The sequence below is a fragment of the Macaca mulatta genome, chromosome 15 (assembly GCF_049350105.2).
Source record: "Macaca mulatta isolate MMU2019108-1 chromosome 15, T2T-MMU8v2.0, whole genome shotgun sequence".
NCBI lineage: Eukaryota > Metazoa > Chordata > Mammalia > Primates > Cercopithecidae > Macaca > Macaca mulatta.
The window spans coordinates 58,333,636-58,345,776 of NC_133420.1; the positions used below are offsets into that span (position 1 = coordinate 58,333,636).

The 12,141-nt window shown below is 35.4% G+C and overlaps 1 protein-coding gene across 2 annotated transcripts in view; it reads left to right on the forward strand.

Moving 5' to 3' along the window:
- The window catches only part of ERP44 (endoplasmic reticulum protein 44), a 115,196-nt gene that overhangs the window by 29,950 nt on the left and 73,105 nt on the right, over nucleotides 1–12,141 (forward strand). Inside the window, exons 2-3 of one of the 2 annotated variants that reach the window (XM_015117213.3) lie at nucleotides 8,143–8,215; nucleotides 10,986–11,025. The exons of the other annotated variant lie outside the window; for it this stretch is intronic. Of the exons in view, the coding sequence (XP_014972699.1) occupies nucleotides 8,143–8,215; nucleotides 10,986–11,025 (113 nt within the window). The remainder of the gene's footprint in view (nucleotides 1–8,142; nucleotides 8,216–10,985; nucleotides 11,026–12,141) is intronic. 2 annotated transcript variants of the gene reach the window in all.

A 12,141-nucleotide genomic window follows, 5' to 3' on the forward strand; every position in this document is an offset into this window, starting at 1 on the left:
GTTTAGTATACCAATACTATAGCTCACCTGCTAAAGTATATTGCCTGAGTTTCTGTCCCTGTCTTGCTTCTCTATTCCTCCTTTATCTCCCAAATACTTGACTCGTTGTACTTAACTCCTTGTCTCAGAGTCTACTTCTGTGGGGAGGCCAAATGAAGATAGGCTATCATTGTTTTCTGTAAAATTTCCTGTCATCTGATATGGCAGCTTGCATCCTCATGGTGTCATGTTACAAAATGTTTCTCCGTAGCCAGTGTTCCTTATGCACTAGCTTCTTGGACTTGATTAGATTGAGATAATGTTCAAATTGGTTGTTGTTAAGAATATTTACAAGTGGTGCTTTCTGTTTTATATTTGCATCCCATCAAGAAGCAGAATACTTGGTTGTCCCACTTTTAGTGATGTTAAAAGATTGTTCAGTAACAGTGTGGATACACATTCATTCTGCACTAAAATTAATTCAAAGCTTCATGAAAGCCCAGGCAAAAAGAGAGTACTGACATACAAGTAATCTCATGGTTTAATGCCCAGCAGTTATCTTGTTTAGAGAGTATATAATGACTTTGCAGGAATTGTGGATGACTCTTAAAATATTTGAATGAGAGAACCTTCTTTCTCTCTCTTAATTTTAATGTGGAAAATGAAGTTCATAAGATTAATGTAACCATGTACAAATTATGTTTTTCACAGTGTCTAGAATGTTGACACTGTGATGACTCAGTGAAATATTTGTGGAATGGGTAAGTGAACAAAAGATGTATGTACCGACGTGTATGTAGATTCTCTTAAGGTAACATTCTCTCATCAAGTATCCTGGGTAAGAATTACAGTGCAGCACAAAGTAGAATGGTCACAATTCTTATCTTGACTTCTCTTCAATTCCCATGCTTTGTTAGTACTGCCATTGCTAGAAGTTTGAGTTTTAGAAGAGCAAAATGTGGTGATTTTAAGAGAATAATTTTTTCCACACATTGAGAAGTTCACCCCCAGCTCTGAAAAGCTTTTTGTAACAAAAATATCCTCTTCGAAGGTCAGAGAAAAATACATTGTCTATTCCAGGTAAATTAGTTAATCTCAATTTTAAATACACTGAAGAACGAAACACAGATAACATCAGTTTTTAATGGAAATTCATGCATGATCAAATAACTAAAATTCAAGAAAAAGTATGAATTGCAACAGATTTTGTTTCTTTTTATTTGTCCATGATTGTTTTTATTGGCAGGATTTGAGATTAAGGGTTTGCATTATCTATATTTGAACTTTTTGGGAGTATGGTATTTGTTTTCTCAAATTTCTGCATCATATTTTGACTTATTTAACGAAGAAATCTTATAATTCTTCTAGTGTTTCTTTATAAATGCAGATTGGTTCTCACATGACCAAGATGGGTTGCACCGATGCTATAGTAAGGTTGTACTGCTGAACAATTTAAGGGTTAAAGTAGCTTCCCAGTGTTATTCTATATTTAGTCCTATTTTTCCCCTCTCTTTGAACTTCTAGTTCATTATAATGCTTCTGGGAATGTGAATAGTGTGAGATGTGCCTTGATTGATACCCAACTTCAAGGCCCTTATAGTTCCTGTCAGCCTCAACTTCTTTTCTCCAGGGACATTTCAACATCTCCTGCTCCTTGAAGCCAACTGGAAACCTTTATACTTCTCTTGTCTGCCAGCTTAATGCAAAACTGAAAGTAAGAGTGGACTGATTGGAGTCAGAGAAGTGGCCCCCAGGGAGGAGAAGCAGCCTAGGTCTCAGGGCATTGGGACTTGGCAGATGGTAGGCTGACTTGTCAATCTAGATTAGAAATGGAAGATAACTGTTGTCTGGTCCATTGCTTGTTTTTTGCTATAGGAGAGACATAGTTTGTAAAGAAAGGGCTCTGAGAATCTCCCAACAGAAAGGCAAGTCAGTGAAAGATTTAGCAAAAATACACTAAGCTATTGCAGCAGAATGCCTAGCAGATGTACTGCTAACTGAGAACAGTAATGCCACAGGGAAAGAAATATCCCCTATCGAAGCTTCTATTTTATGACAGTGATTTCATGCAGAAATATCTGTTTAAGCTATTTTTTTTGAGCAGAAGACAGTATACTTTAAAAAATTAACATCTATGTACATCTCTGATAGGTTATAGATTCATTCTACATTTTTCTAAAAGCACAGCAATTTGCATGTCAATGCATTGTCACAGATGAGTCTTACTTGTACTGGTGTTCATATTTGAGGATCAAAAACATCGTACAGAGTTTAAAATGAATTTACACGCTTGCTCCTAGAGTAAAAAAAATTTCTTTCCAAAACAGTGTTCCTGAACTTTAGTATGCATAGGAATCAACTGAGCATCTTACTGGAATAGAGCTTCTCATTCAGTAGGTCTGGAGTGGGGCCTAGTATTCTCTATTTCTCACAAGCTCGTAGGTGATACCATTGTGGCAGTTTCAGAGACCACACTTGAAATATCAAGGTTTTAAGATATTGAGCTCTAAATAAACAAACTCACTAGAAATACTTCTTGTTTTCTAAACTCATTTACTAGGATATTCTAAGAAATTACACTTGACGCCTAGCTAATGCTTCTATGAATTAGAAATCTTATTAACAGAAGTAGTATTTGATAACCTGTTTTACCTGACGTTTTATTAGCTTCTAGTCCTGAAAGTCTCAAATCATTTATTTTCATGACTGAATTAACAACCTCAAATTATAATACCATACAAGAAGTGTCAAATTTTTATCCACTAATGTAATATAACTCTTCTTCTGTTTTGTGGTAGTTTATGGATGATTTGCTTTCTTCTACTGCCCAGCTTTATTAGGGTATAATTGACAAAAATTGTGTATATTTATGATGTACAATGAGGTATTTTGATATGTGTATATATTGTTAAATGATTACGTCAAGCTAATTACCATATCTATCACCTCACATATTTTTTTTTGTTGTGAGAATATTTATTATAGAATCTCTTAGCAGTTTTCAAGTATATAGTACAATAACGCATGGCTTGATGATGTGGATATGTTCTGAGAAATGTGTCATGAGGTAATTTCGTCATTGTGCAAATGTTATAGAATATACTTACACAAACCTAGATGGTATGGCCTACTACACATCTGGGCTATATGGAATAGCCTATTACTCTTAGGCTACTTGTATAGTATGTTACTAAATATTGTAGACAATTGTAATACAATGGTATTTGTGTATCTAAATGTAGAAAAGACAGTAAAAATATAGTATAAAAGATAAAAAAGTTATATACATGTATAGGGCACTTAACATGAATGAAACTTGCAGGACTGGAAGTTGCTGTGGGTGAGTCAGTGAGTGATGAGTGAATGAGAAGGCCTAGGTTATTACTGTACATTACTGTAGCCTTTATAAACTTAGGTAATACTAAACTTATTTTAAAATATCTTTTTTCTTTAATACTAAATTAACTTTAGCTTACTGTAACTTTTTAACTATATGTTTTAATTTTTAACTTCTGACTCTTTTATAATAATATGGAGGTTAAAATACCAGCACATTACATAGCTGTACAAAAGCATCTTTCTTTATAACCTCATTCTGTTTGCTTTTTTTATTAAAATATTTTTTTCTTTTTAGCTTTTTTGTTGAAAACCAAGACAAAAACACACACATTAGCCTAGACCTACACAGGGTCAGGATTATCAAGACGTCAAGAGGCTCCAGGAATTTTTCAGCTTCATTATAATCTTATGGGACCACTGTCATATATGTAGCCTCTCATTAACCAAAACATTGTTATGCAGTGTGACGGTATGTGCTGAAGTGTCTGGAAATCATACCAAAGAACAGCTGGGGGAATCAGAAGAAATTACTAGGGGTTTATGGCAACTGTTAAGTAGTGATGAAGAGGGGTTTCTGCAATAGGTGGGAAGATCCTTTGTGAGATTCCTTCTAAGTCTGTGACTCATCACCAAGTGATGTGCTTTTTGTTATTATATAATTAAAACCAAATTATAGTATAGACTTTATTTTTATTTGATAACCTCATTTTCCTCAAACATATTAAAATGTTTGTTCTCAATTTCCATTTCGGGACCTTTTCCTCCTACTTCTCATATCCAATATCGTCTCTCTAAATTCTTAGTGTGTTAACATCATCTACCTATTCATCCATCTAGTCATTCATTTAGTTCATATTTGAATGTTTCTTGTGTACAAACAGGGTACAGTGATCTGTGGGATACAAAATTGAATAAAGTGGTCTCTACTTTCAAGGTACTCCCAGTCTGTTGGAGGAAGTAAGACACCAGCACAAATAACTGATTTAAGGATGGAATTAATGTGTTTCTTTAAGACAGAATAATTACACCCTATAGAAAGTGCTCTCAGTTTTCAGAGCGAGGAGGGATCCAAATTTTTAATAACCATCTAACGGAAGAAAATATTCTTTCCTTGCTGAAGAAGCTCCTGTTATTGAAAGCTAGCCTTTCAGTTTTATTAGTCTTTTAAGTGCATATGGATATGGTATTTGCCATTTTACTCGTATGCCTTTTTATATAAGATCCCGTCACTAGGCTGAAATGTAATAGTTGATATAGTAAATGCACGGAGGACTTATCTAATGAATTATGGGAGATGATTAAAGATGCCACTCTGCTCTGCTTTCTTGGCAAGAAAATGAGCTAATAAACTGGAAAGAATGACCAAGTTGTAAAATACTTCCTAAGTTCATATCTGTATATTTGTATATGTTGTCTAAATATTTCATCATTAGAGACTATATTCTTCATAACTATTGAGATCTATGAAAATTTCCATATGTTTTTGTTTTTAACATAAAGTTAGAAGTTTTATTCAAGTCTAAATTGAAAAAAATATTAATGATCCCTATCAAAAGCTTTATGGTCTGGAGTTATACTTTATTTTACTTAAGCACTATAGCATTTGACACATGAAGATGTTTTCCTGGGAGAATCTTGTTGCTGCCCAGGGCTGACATGAAAAGAAACAATTTGTCAGACTAGTGGAGCTTACTAACAGTTCAAATAAACAACACGTTTTTCCCTTCATACTGCATATTAATAGAAATGTTAATGATAAGCTAACAGGAAAATGCCTCCTTTACACCCTACAGGGAGCAGAGATTACTGGGTCAGAGAGTTTTCTTGCTTTGGGCCCTCTTAACAAACACAACTGTTAGCAAAATACCAATCTTACCACTTGCATATTTATTAGCACAGTGTGTTTAAAGTAACAGTTATCTATTTAATACAGCCAAATTGATCATTGCCTCATTTTTGCCATTACTTAGCATGTAAATGTTTTTCCCATGTAAGTGTTTCAAGATAAAATGCTATTTTCCTGTCTTTCTCTCTCTCTTTTTTTTTTTTTTTTTTTTTGTGAGACAGGGTCTGTTCTGTCATCTAGGCTGGAGTACAGTGGCACAATCATAGCTCACTGCAAACTCGAACTTCTGGGTTCAAGTGATCCAGTGGCCTTAGCCTCCCCAGTAGCTAGGAATGCAGGCATGTGCCACCATGCCTGGCTAATTTTTTAAGTGTTTTTGTAGAGACAAGGTCTTGCTATGTTGCCTAGGCTGGTCTTGAACTTCTGGCCTCAAGGGGTCCTCCTGCCTTGGCCTCCCGAAGTGCTGGGATTATAGTCATGAGCCACTGTGCCCAGCTAGCAAAAAACTATTAACTTTAGATTTTAAACATATATTCATTCTCTCTACATATTTTGATAGATGATAATTAACTCTTCAAAAATATTTCAGAATAACCAAAAGAGTAGATTTGGAGCCCAACACAAAGAAATGATAGATGTTTGAGCAATGGATATCCCACTTACCCAGATTTGAGGCAGCACACACCATGCTCTATGCATTTGTGCCCTCAGTACCTAGTAGATACTGTAAATATTATTGAATTATTTAATGACTTGACTTTGATAATGCCAACTTCATTGTTCTGTGATAATATTTTTCTGCCTTCTTGAGTTTTTCTTTAGCACACAAGTGTAAAATCTTGCTGTTACCAATATTATTGGGATCCACAGTTATGTAGAACTGGTCAGATACTTATGAAGGCAGGATCTGTTATGAAGACATTGATAATGTAGAGTAGAAAAGATTTCTTACCCATCTCTAGGTCATATCTGAGACTCCTATAATAAAAGGTAGACTAACAAGAGAAAAGCATACAAATTTATTTAATATAAGTTTTACATGACATGGGAGCCTTCAGAAATTACAACCCAAAGAAGTGGGAAAAACTTTAAAAATTCATAGGTTGATGAAGAGTGAACAGTTGTACAGACATACGACTGGACAAAGCGGTTATGATCTAATAGTAATAAACTGAGGGAACTGTTAGTTCAGATTCTTCTAGGCATCTCTGTGTCCTCAGAGATTGGGATATTCCTTTTCTCAGGGTCTAGAGGATATGTCTCTTAGGGGGAGTCTTAAGACCTACTTTAGAGAAATGTCAGAGAATTATTTTATGACCTGTTTAGGGGAGAAGGGCAGGAGAAGGTCAGGGAGACCTTTTTGCTTCTGTTTCCTCAAATGCCAATGTGCCGTATTTTGGAGTAATGTGTCCTAAACCCCATCAGTAGTAACTAATGACTAGTGAGGGAAGTCTGATCTTTACAGTTAATGTTTGAGGCACTGAAAATAATGAAATTAGTTTTATAAGTCAAATATTTAGAGATTTGCAATTATTTAGCCTACTTTTAGGAGAGTATAATTTATTGGTTGCTAACAGACATGATAGTTATTGGCTACACCGTTACAGTAATTTAAAAATAAGACTTAGTGTTATCCTTAGGCCTTTCATAAGAAAAGAATAAGTCTATAGAAATATATATATAATATATAATTATATATAATACATTATATAATTATATAATATAATATAATGTATTATATTATATAATATATAATAATTTATATATATTATATAATATATATTATAAATTATATATAATATATAATTATATAATAATTTATATATAATATACATATATATATGGTTTCACCATATTGGCCAGGATGGAGAGTCTCAATCTCTTGACCTCATGATCTGCCCGCCTTGGCCTCACAAAGTTCTAGGATTACAGGCATGAGCCACCGCACCCAGCCCAGAAATATTTTTAAAATTTAGCTGGGCTTATTTATATACTAGCATCATTGTATCTCTTTATAGCATTTAGATTGAATTGTTGGTGAATTAGAAAAGTTTTAAGTCTGTTGTAAGTGCTGAAGTATTCAGGAAATGGGTGGGCAAAGGAATAGTCTTCAGCACTTTGATGAGAGCCTGACGTTAGTTGTCATTCAGTAAAAAGCAGTGATTTCGTAAGTCAATTTCCATACACAAACTCTATTTCAAACAAAAAACTCTCCAGGCAGCAAACACCAAGTGATTAAAGTTGGAAACTAAAAATAAAATACACTAAATTTTACTTTTTAAAATACGTAAACGTTTAGTTTAGTTTAAAATTTAAAATTTTAAATTTTAAAAACGCTAGTTTAGTTTAAAATTTTATATTTTCTTTGTTTTGCAGATGGCTAAGATTTTCTTTGATAAACTTGAATTTTGGATTTCAGGTTCATTAAAGTGCAAAAACATTCTTATTTTCTTTTTAATAGCCTCTCATGTAACACATTGTTATCACCAATAAGTGAAAATTATACAGGAAGGGCTTTTGGTTTACAACTTGCAAAAGTCTTTCTTGCATTCTTCATTATTTTCTTCTGTCTTAGAAACACGGCAGGATAGAATCAGCAGACTTAGCGTTGGTTTTTATATTTATACTTGAAACACTGATAATCTCACACAGTTTTTCTTGTGGCGCTAAAGTTCTTGAAAGTATTAATTTGAAAAGATATGTATATTCTCAGTTTTTCTAATTCCTTAGAAACTATTTTGTATATTTGCAAGTATAGAAAGTTTTATTTGATCAATTTCTAGGTTTGAGAAGCTAGTATTTCTCCTATTTCATTTATCTAGTGAAAGATTAGACTAGATAATAAAGATTCAATTCAGTTGATATATAATTTTCTAAGGAACAAGTGGAATCAACTTTATTTATTTTTAGACTTTCCGCTTTTACGTATTTGCCTTTTGTGGACACATTTATTAATTTCTCATTTTTTAAATTTTCAGGTAACTTGGGTTTTTACTCCTGTAACAACTGAAATAACAAGTCTTGATACAGAGAATATAGATGAAATTTTAAGTAAGTACCTCAATATTTTTTAAGTGTACTCTTCTCTATAGAGAGTTAGTTTACAACTCTCTCTCTAAAAAAAACACACACAATAAAATCGCAGCTAGCACAGATCAAGAGCTGGCATTCTGATTAATTCCATGACTTTCTGAATTATCAAAGCACTTTTGGTTACTTTTCGTCTTTTTTATTTCTTTGACTTGATGTAGATACCATTCTTAACAATTCATGAAATGTTTTGATAATCCTACTTAGAGACCAATAGTTCTCGCTGTACAGTACTAAATGTTAATGACCTTGGGACACAGTCTAGACTTTTTTTTCTTTTTTCCCTTTAATTAGATCGCCTACTCTGATCTCTTTTATTGTTATTGGTCCAGTTAAGTTCAGTACTATTTTTATTTTTTGTTTTAGAGAAAGGGTCTTGCTTTGTCACCCAGAGTGGAGTGCAGTAACATGATAATATTATAGCTCTCTTCAGCCTTGACCTCCTGGGCTCAAGCAATCCTCTTTCCTCAACCTTCCAAGTTAGCTAGGACTACAGGTGTGCTCCACTGCACCTAGCTAATTTTAAATTTTTCTTGTAGAGACATGGTCTCGCTGTGTTGCCCAGGCTGGTCTCGAACTCCTGGCCTCAAGCAGTCCTCTCATCTTGACCTCCCAAAGTGCTGGGATTACAGGCATGAGCCACCACACTTGGCCTGATAAGTTTTTTGCTGAATGGTTTGTTTGCTGACAATGTGGTTATGGATATAATTAACTTGAGAAACCATTTCTTGTTTTTTAAAAATAGTAAAGGAAAGCTGAAGATGTGGTTGATAGAAAATAATAACTTAGGAGCTTTAAGAAAATGTACAGTGTGCATAAATAATTTCTTTTTTTAACCATCCATCTTACGCATGTAATAGAGGCAAAAGGAGTTACAACATTCATTGAGTGTAATATATTATGTTCCTGGAACTTTAAATGCTAAAAGTCTATTCCTGTCTTATGGAGTCTCTTTAGAGGAGTGGTTCCATAAACTTTAGCACGTATCAGAATCACCTGGAACACTTTTTAATATCTATACTGCTAGGAAACTGCTAGACCCCTACCTAAGGATTTGCATGTCTGTGAGTTCCCAGGTGATGTTGGTGTTTCTGGTCCAGGAACCACAGTTTGTGAATCATTGCTTTAGAGCAAATAAGCAAGTATATAAAAAGTAACTTGATGGTAAAAAGGAAAGAAAGGAATTGAAACTCACATATCATTCTCACTTCTGTCATCTTTCAAATTCTAGAATATCTTTGTTTTTTTCATGAGTGCTTGAGGAGTTTAAGTTTCTCTGAATTAGGGTTAGGCAAAAAGCGCTACATCTTTCTCATGTCTTTACATCCTGATATGCAAATGATGCTGTTATTTTTGTAGGAGGGAATAACTGTTAAATGGATAGGAACCAAAAACGTGGCGTCTTGTGCAACACTGTTAGTTGTAGATTACTTGTTGCAACTAGGTGGGATATGTGAGGTTTAGAAATAACTTAGTTATACAGGTCTTTTCTGTGATGTGGGATTTTGTTTGCAGAACTAATTCTCAGTTGTGAATATGGAAGATCAAAAAATAAAATACAGATCATTCCACTTTACTTTTTATGATAGTAGCTTACTTGCCTTATCTGGGCTTAATTTTCCATTTGCTTTAAATTCATTTAAGATGCAATGAACGGAGCCCGGTGTGATGGCTTATGCCTGTAATCCCAGCACTTTGGAAGGTTAAGGTGGGAGGTTGCTTTAGGCCAGGAGTTCAAGACCAGCCTGGGCAATATAACCAGATCCTGTCTCTACAAAAAAATTCGAAAATTAGCCAGGTGAGGCCGAGGCGGGCGGATCACAAGGTCAGGAGATCGAGACCATCCTGGCTAACATGGTGAAACCCCGTCTCTACTAAAAATACAAAAAAAATTAGCCTGGCGTGGTGGCAGGCGCTTGTAGTCCCAGCTACTCGGGAGGCTGAGGCAGGAGAATGGTGTGAACCCGGGAGGCAGAGCTTGCAGTGAGCCGAGATCACGCCACTGCACTCCAACCTGGGCAACAGAGTGAGACTCTGTCTCAAAAAAAAAAAAAAAAAGGCCGGGCGCGGTGGCTCACGCCTGTAATCCCAGCACTTTGGGAGGCTGTGGCGGGCGGATCACAAGGTCAGGAGATCGAGACCACGGTGAAACCCCATCTCTACTAAAAATACAAAAAATTAGCTGGGCGCGGTGGCGGGCGCCTGTAGTCCCAGCTACTGGGGAGGCTGAGACAGGAGAATGGCGTGAACCCGGGAGGCGGAGCTTGCAGTGAGCCAAGATCGCGCCACTGCACTCCAGCCAGGGGGACAGAGCGAGACTCCGTCTCAAAAAAAAAAAAAAAAAAAAAGTTAGCCAGGTGTGGTGGTGTTTGCCTGTAGTCCTAGCTACTTGGGAGGGTGAGGTGGGAGGATCACGTCAACCCAGGAGTTTGAGGCTGCACTGGATTTTGATCATGCCACTGCACTCCAGCCTGGGCAATAGAGTGAGACCCAGTCTCCTTAAAATAAAAGATGCAGTGAACTTATAAAGCATACAGAGAAAAGAGACAAAGTTTCCCATAAATTCTATAAGCTGTCCATGACTCTAGGTTTCTGAGTGAGAGATAATAGTTACTGTGTTTTTTTAAGTGGACCCTTATATTGGACAAAGATCATAATGAAACTGTATCTTTAATTATGTAAAAATTATTACAAATAACTTAGTTTATTTGGTTTTGTCTTTCAATTTCAGACAATGCTGATGTTGCTTTAGTAAATTTTTATGCTGACTGGTAAGTAATCTTATTGTTTGGGTTTGGGTTTGTTTTTACTTGCTAAAGGTTAATTTTTCTTTGCTAGAAAGGGGAAGGGAAGGCTTTTACTATTTCAATACAGTATTCCATACATAAAGTCAATTAAGTTTCATCCACAAAGGAAGTAGTTTAATTTGGTAAGGATTTCTGTTTTAAGAAAGAAATAGAGTTGATTCTGTTATCACATATCTTAAAACAGGTAACACATAACTTAAATATGACTCTCTCCACCCCCCACTCAAAGGGAACACATATTGCAATTCTGTATTTGTCCTGACTGTGGAAGGAGGGTAGTGTTTGTAAGTCATGATTTGGGTATGGCAAGTTTAGAAGGAAAAATAATGTTGACATTTTAAAATTTATACAATCTGCTGCCTCTTCTAGGATACCTTTACTCCTTCCCCTGGCTGAATCAGCGCCTGTCTTTTGTGTTTATATAGTACTCTATGTACCACTTTCTTTTTCTTACTAAATGTTTTGTCTTTTCTTATTTGTTTGTGCCCTAGCAAACAAACTTGGAGGGCAGAGATAATGGCATACTCAGTATTCCCAGCATCTAGAACAACATGTTGTATAGTAGATGTTACAGAATATGGCATGGAGACAGGAAGAAGGGAGATTTAGCTAGAAAGATTGTGAAACACAAGGGAGATTTAGCTGGAAAGAGTCTGAAACACTGGCATAATCTTTATCACTAGACACTCTGTATCTTATCTGACCCTTTAAGGCTTACTACCTACTAGCTATGACTACCATACTCCAGGTCACAGTCCTGTCGTTTACTTAGAATTCATGCTACAGTCTCCTCATTTCTTTTCTGTGCTCTAGGCTTACGTATCTCCATTATGTTCTCTACAATGTAAGCCAGAGTTCTCTTTCTTACAGTGTAAATAAGATTAGTTTATACCCCTTCTTAAAACCCTTAAAATGTTTCCATTACCTTTGGGTTAAAATTTAAATCCTTTACAGAAGGCCCCTTATGAACTGGTCTCTTATTCCCTCTGTAGCTGTTATGTCTGGCCTCTCTCCACTTCCACATTCTGCTCCAGTTAAACTAAGCTGCTTTCAATTCCTGTAAAATTCTGTATTTCATCA